The sequence below is a fragment of the Sinocyclocheilus grahami genome, unplaced genomic scaffold (assembly GCF_001515645.1).
Source record: "Sinocyclocheilus grahami isolate Dianchi unplaced genomic scaffold, SAMN03320097.WGS_v1.1 scaffold1668.1, whole genome shotgun sequence".
Lineage (NCBI taxonomy): Eukaryota > Metazoa > Chordata > Actinopteri > Cypriniformes > Cyprinidae > Sinocyclocheilus > Sinocyclocheilus grahami.
In genome coordinates, this window is record NW_015506847.1 from 145,080 (window position 1) to 151,356 (window position 6,277).

The 6,277-nt window shown below is 36.4% G+C and overlaps 1 protein-coding gene across 5 annotated transcripts in view; it reads left to right on the plus strand.

The window, feature by feature from the left end:
- abca1a (ATP-binding cassette, sub-family A (ABC1), member 1A) overlaps window positions 1-5,872 on the plus strand; it is a 41,364-nt gene extending 35,492 nt beyond the window's left edge. For all 5 annotated transcript variants that reach the window (XM_016258291.1, XM_016258294.1, XM_016258293.1 and 2 more), the window contains 8 exons: window positions 97-159; window positions 285-391; window positions 552-693; window positions 786-920; window positions 1,736-1,839; window positions 1,916-2,008; window positions 2,100-2,343; window positions 4,271-5,872. In XM_016258291.1, coding sequence (XP_016113777.1) covers window positions 97-159; window positions 285-391; window positions 552-693; window positions 786-920; window positions 1,736-1,839; window positions 1,916-2,008; window positions 2,100-2,343; window positions 4,271-4,405 — 1,023 coding nt within the window. In that variant the 3' untranslated portion in view covers window positions 4,406-5,872. The remainder of the gene's footprint in view (window positions 1-96; window positions 160-284; window positions 392-551; window positions 694-785; window positions 921-1,735; window positions 1,840-1,915; window positions 2,009-2,099; window positions 2,344-4,270) is intronic.
- Window positions 5,873-6,277: the final 405 nt, after the last annotated feature.

Here is a 6,277-nt window from a genome sequence, read left to right on the forward strand (position 1 = left end):
ATGTGTATATATATATATATATATATATATATATATATATATCTCAGTGTTGTTGTTCTGTTATAATAATATATAATAATATTTCTCATTCTGCAGGTTTATAAGCGAAAACAGAAGCCAGCTGTAGACAGACTGTGTGTGGGCATCCCACCAGGAGAGGTGAGATCAGCTATCTGTCTTCTTATTAAATAAACTGGTTTGTTTGTTTAGTTCAGCCTGGTCTTGTATGATTAGAATAAACTGATGCTGATTAGGGTTTTGATGATATTATGTTCTTTCGTCAGTGTTTTGGGTTGCTCGGCGTGAACGGAGCTGGAAAGACAAGCACCTTCAAAATGCTCACAGGAGATTCTGTTGTCACTAGCGGAGAGGCCTACTTGGCAGGAAAGAGGTACAAAAATTAAAACAGTAATACTTTAAACACAGGAGTTTTTGTGACTTCGAGGTCATTGTTATGCTAGTGCAACCCTAAAAAACTCACATAACATTTCAAAAATGTGTTTCATGACCCTTTTCATAATAGTACCAAACTTTTGGCTTGTTTTCTGCAGCGTGCTGACAGAGATCGATGAAGTGCATCAGAATATGGGCTACTGTCCGCAGTTTGATGCCATCAGTGATCTGCTGACTGGCCGAGAACATCTGGAGTTTTACGCCATTCTGCGGGGCGTCCCAGAGAAGGAAGTGTGCGAGGTCGGTTTTTAGCTGCCATTGATAGGGAAAGTCTGAGTACTAATGTCGCAGCTGATTATTGAGGGATCTGATTTGTTGCTTGTTGGTCGCAGGTGGCAGATTGGGGCATTCGTAAACTGGGCCTGATGAAGTATGTAGACAAAGCAGCAGGAAGCTACAGCGGGGGAAACATGAGGAAGCTCTCCACTGCTATGGCGCTCATCGGAGGACCACCAGTGGTGTTCTTGGTGAGTGTGCAACTAACTTTATGATCATTTATTCAAATAGTGCATCACAATCCAAAACCGCATCACAGGTTTGTATTGATTGTTCTGCAGAGCAGGGAAAAGCAATGCTACGTGTAAATAATAAATTGCAAATGCATAAAAGGCATAATAAAATACAAATGCAACTATACAATTGTGCCTAGTTATCAAAGTCAAGCAAAATAAATAAAATAAAAAAATATATATTAAAAGCTAAATAAAATAAAAAATATTATCAGAATTTAAAAGAAAGGAAAAAACGCTTGCTGTTCACATGAATGAAGGCATATAATAAATGGTATGCCAATCACAGTGTGCTTTGTGAGGTGAATTATTGGTATTAACCATCAAACTGAAGCAAAATCAGAGCAAAACCTATACCTAGTTATTGTACTGAATTCAAAACAGACTCAAAACCACCAAAAATGATACTCGTACTCTTAAAAAAACAAAAAAACACTGCATACAGGTCTATATAGGTCATCTGCAATTCATGAAAAGATCTGCACTTGTGTAACAGTCATCAGATCGGCTGTTTGGCAGACCTCATTTTCCTAGAACAAAAGCGACACCCACGCGGCCTTTGGCTCTTGCCACATTTTTAATACACTGTAAAGTGTTTAATTCCCAAGGAACCAGCAGTTAAAGCAAGGCAGCGCAGCGCTCCATTTTCCTGAAGGCCGTCAGTCAGAGTGGAGGAACATGATCAACGCTCTTCCCACTCTTTATGGTGTTCTGCTTGTGTTTCCTGCTGAATTTGTGGGCAACGGTTAACCTGGCTGTTGCTGTGGTTACAGGACGAACCCACCACTGGGATGGACCCCAAAGCCCGGCGGGCCCTGTGGAACTGCATCCTCAGCATCATTAAAGAGGGACGCTCGGTCGTCCTGACCTCACACAGGTGAGAGAGCCTCAGTCAGTGTGGTTTATTCTTGTGATCTGACTTCTTTGCATGACTTTGCTGTGTTTTTCTGCAGTATGGAGGAGTGTGAAGCGCTCTGCACTCGTATGGCCATCATGGTGAACGGCAGGTTCCGCTGCCTGGGCAGTGTGCAGCACTTAAAGAACAAGTAAGAGGTTACACATCAGGATTTTGAATCATTCCAGTGAATCGACTCTTTTGAATCAGTTGGCTGAGCTCTTTTGCTGTGGCTGTTCCAGGTTCGGTGACGGGTACACCATCATCCTGCGGGTGGCAGGGGCCGATCCACAGCTGCAGCCGGTGATAGAGTTCATCGAGCGGGAGCTGCCGGGAAGCACGCTGAAGGAGAAGCACAGGAACATGCTGCAGTACCAGCTGCCCTCGTCGCTGACATCCCTCGCCCGCATCTTCAACATCCTCTCCAAGAACAAAGAGCAGCTCCACATCGAGGACTACTCCGTCTCACAGACCACTTTAGACCAAGTAAGAGCGCATCAAGATGTTTTCTGTCATATTCATACTGGTAAAAAATGTATAGCCTGAATGCACTGTAAGTCGCTTTGGATAAAAGTGTCTGCTAAATGCACAAATGTAATTTAATTTAATTTTTTCATTAAATATTAAAAGGCATTCAGATTTAAAAGTGCAACAGTTTACAATACATAATTGTTGGAGTCAGAAAACACACAAATATTCTGAAAACTACTACACTGCAGTGCTTTTTTTTTTTTTTTTAAAGAAATCAATAATTTTTTTAAGGACACATTAAATTGATCAAAAGTGACACCTATAGTGTTACAAAAGATTTCAATTTCAAATAAATGCTGCTCTTTTGAACTTTCTATTCATCAGAAAATCCTGAATAACGCAAGTATCACGGTTTACACAAAAATATGAAGCAGCACAACTGTTTTCAACATTGATAATAATCAGAAATGTTCTTGAGCAGACAATACATAATTGTTGGAGTCAGAAAACACACAAAAATTCTGAAAACTCCACACTGCAGGGCTTTTTTTTTTTTTTTTAAAGAAATCAATAATTTTTTTAAGGACACATTAAATTGATCAAAAGTGACACCTATAATGTTACAAAAGATTTCAATTTCAAATAAATGCTGCTCTTTTGAACTTTCTATTCATCAGAAAATCCTGAATAACGCAAGTATCACGGTTTACACAAAAATATGAAGCAGCACAACTGTTTTCAACATTGATAATAATCAGAAATGTTCTTGAGCAGCAAATCAGTATATTAGAATGATTTCTGAAGGATCGTGTGACACTGAAGACTGGAGTAATGATGCTGACAATTCAGCTTTGAGCACAGGAATAAATTACATTTTACAATATATTACAATAGAAAACAGTTATTTTAAATTGTAATAATATTTCAATATTTCGTAATATTACTGTTATAATAAGCAGAAAATAAATCAGCAACAATTGAAATAAGGAAAAAACAAAACAGCTGTTATAAAATTAAGTTATTTTAAGTTGTAATAATATTTCAAGATTTCATTATATTACTGTTATAATAAGAAAAATAAGCAACATTTTAATTGTAATATTTTAATATTTCATAATATTACTGTTATAATAAGCAACAATTAAATGAAGCAAAAAATGAAGCAAAAAGCTACAATAAAATTACATTTTAAATTGCAATAATATTTCATAATATGTATTTTTGATCAAATAAACTTGCTTGGTGAGCATAAAAGACAAAAATCTTACTGACTCCCAACTTTTGAGTGTTAGTGTAAATAAAACACTAAAACAAATGGAAGAACAAAAACAAAAACTACAAATGTGCAGTAAAATGCAAACAAAAATGCAAAATTACAAATAAGATTTCAAGACTAATTAAAATATATTACAATAGAAAACAGTTATTTTAAATTGTAATAATATTAGGAAAAAATTGAATGAAACTATTTTAAAACTAAATTATTTTAAATTGTGATAATATTTCGTAATATTACTGTTATAATAAGCAAAAATGTCATTAAGCAGAAACGCTATTATATAATTAATTTAAATTGTAATATTTTAAAATAAATCAGCAACAATTAAAATAAGGAAACAAATTAACAAAACAGCTGTTATAAAATTAAGTCATTTTAAATTGCAATAATATTTCAATATATATTTCATTATATTACTGTTATAATAAGCAAAAATTAAATTAAGCATAAAAGCATAAAAGGCTTATTTTAAAAACATGAAAAAATCCTGCTGACTCCAAACTTTTGAGTGTTAGTGTAAACAAAACAAAAAAAATGGAAGAAAGAACAAAAACTACAAACTTGCAGTAAAATGCAAACAAAAATGCAAAATTACAAATAAGATTTCAAGACTATGTAAACGCCATTGGTTGAGTCTTATATTTGTTTGTCTGCTCATTTCAGGTATTTGTCAATTTTGCCAAGGACCAAAGTGACGAGGACCACTTAAAAGACATTAACAAAAACGATGCCGTTGTGGACATTTCTCACCTGAACGCCTTCCTCGTAGACGAGAAGGCCAAAGACACTGTGGTGTGATCCGCCATTCAATGGATACAAAAATCCACCTTCACGGAACTAATGTCGTTTTTTTGTACTACTCTTTCGTTTTTTTTGTTCAATTTCAGCTGTGTGTGTTTGTGCCCACAAGAGGGCGCTGGACCTGAAACACACTACTGAAACAAACAATGCAAATCAATGCAAAAAAGACTGAAGTAAAACAAACACCGATGACAGGGAGGCCGAGCCTGGTGCTTGTCGCCCCGTCGCGGTGAACGTGAGGAAACTTGAAGCTGTTCGCTCCACTAGCGGTGAATGTTTGATTGACAAGACGTCTGCGAAAACATCATTCAGACACTGCCAATGAGATGTCGAATTCATCTCCTCGTTTAGCACAGGCTTCAAACTTTGCATTTCAGCAACTACTCTAAGTCTTTGTACTTTACTTTTTTAGACATGCATTTTAAAACTATACTCAAATGATATTTTGATGCAATGACGTGCAATGTATTACTATTGTTGTTGTCAAGTGTTTGAAAGTGTCGTGCCTTGAAACAACACTCCGCTAATGGACTCGAAGCGTGGAGCACACACTGTCATCAAAGCTACAGTGATATTTACATCTACTGTGAAGACGGAGCGGATGACTTTAGAAGTTAATTGCATGCTTTACATGGATGCCATGTTTAGGACGCCATTGTAAGCTCAAGCATGCTCTAGCTTTGTTATCCTGAAGTATTTCTGCGTGGGTTTCAACAGATGCTCGCTGATCTTGAGGCGAGTTTGGTGGGACTTCGCTGGGAGATTCGTAGTTGTCCAAAAGGGCCCGAAGCGGAGGCGAGTTCATGTTGTGTGAAACTGTACAGACACAAATCATTTCCGTGCCAAACCAGGTCAAGTGGTTTAAAACCATTGTTGGATATTAGTGGCTCTCAGCAGGCTACTAAATGTTACATTTGTGTTGTTGTTGTTGTTGTCTACACTGTGCGATTACAGTAAGGCCTTGAGAGACGACAGCTACAGGTTTTTTCTTAGAAATGACATTCATAGGCCTCTGGTACAGGAGTTAATATCTCAGGATGTGCCTCCTTATACTAAATGCTTATGTTTAGTTTATTATACCACTTTTATGATCTCAACCAATGGCACCGTTGTTGTTCGCCAACAGTGTGAAGTGACCAAAAGCAATGAGGTGCTACTGATTGAGTTTATTTTTTATCACGAGGTGCTTTTTAGTCAGACACCCTCAGAAATTAAGCAACAACCCCTGCTGCCATTGAATGACGTGGAAGAAGAAGAAGAAGAAGAAGAAACAAAGTATTGTCTTTGGTCCAAAACTGAAGCACTTTATAATGTTAAACTGGTCTTGACATTCATAGTTCACAAACAGGACATTTTGTGTTTAACAAAAGGTTAATAGATCATTTTAGATGTCCCACCGTGGCCATTATTTTCTGTTACAATGTATGTGTTTACATTTTAAATATTAAAAAGCTATTTCAGTCACTCTTGTGCCCTTCTTCTGTTCTGTTCAGGTGCTGTGTGTAAGTTCTTAACTGTGAGTGGCAGAAAAAAAGAATTGCAGTAAATAAATAATAGTACAAATAAAATAAAAAGACAAACTTACTGGTGATAGATATGCAGACTTGATTTTATATGCATTAATAATATATGAACAATTGAAAGAAAAAGAAAAAAAAAGAAACCGGGTTTAGAAACATGCAAAAAAAAAAAAAACATGCCGCTCTCTGAATCATTTTTTTTTCCACGTAAACAAAACTTTTTTGGGCGTTTTTCCAAAAACAGGTTTAATGTTAGCATATTTAATGTTACCCTAGAAGCGGCGTTAGACAGAATAGATTGAAATTTAATGCGTATAAACGCTGTTTCCTGGGTGCTGCTGTGGCGGGG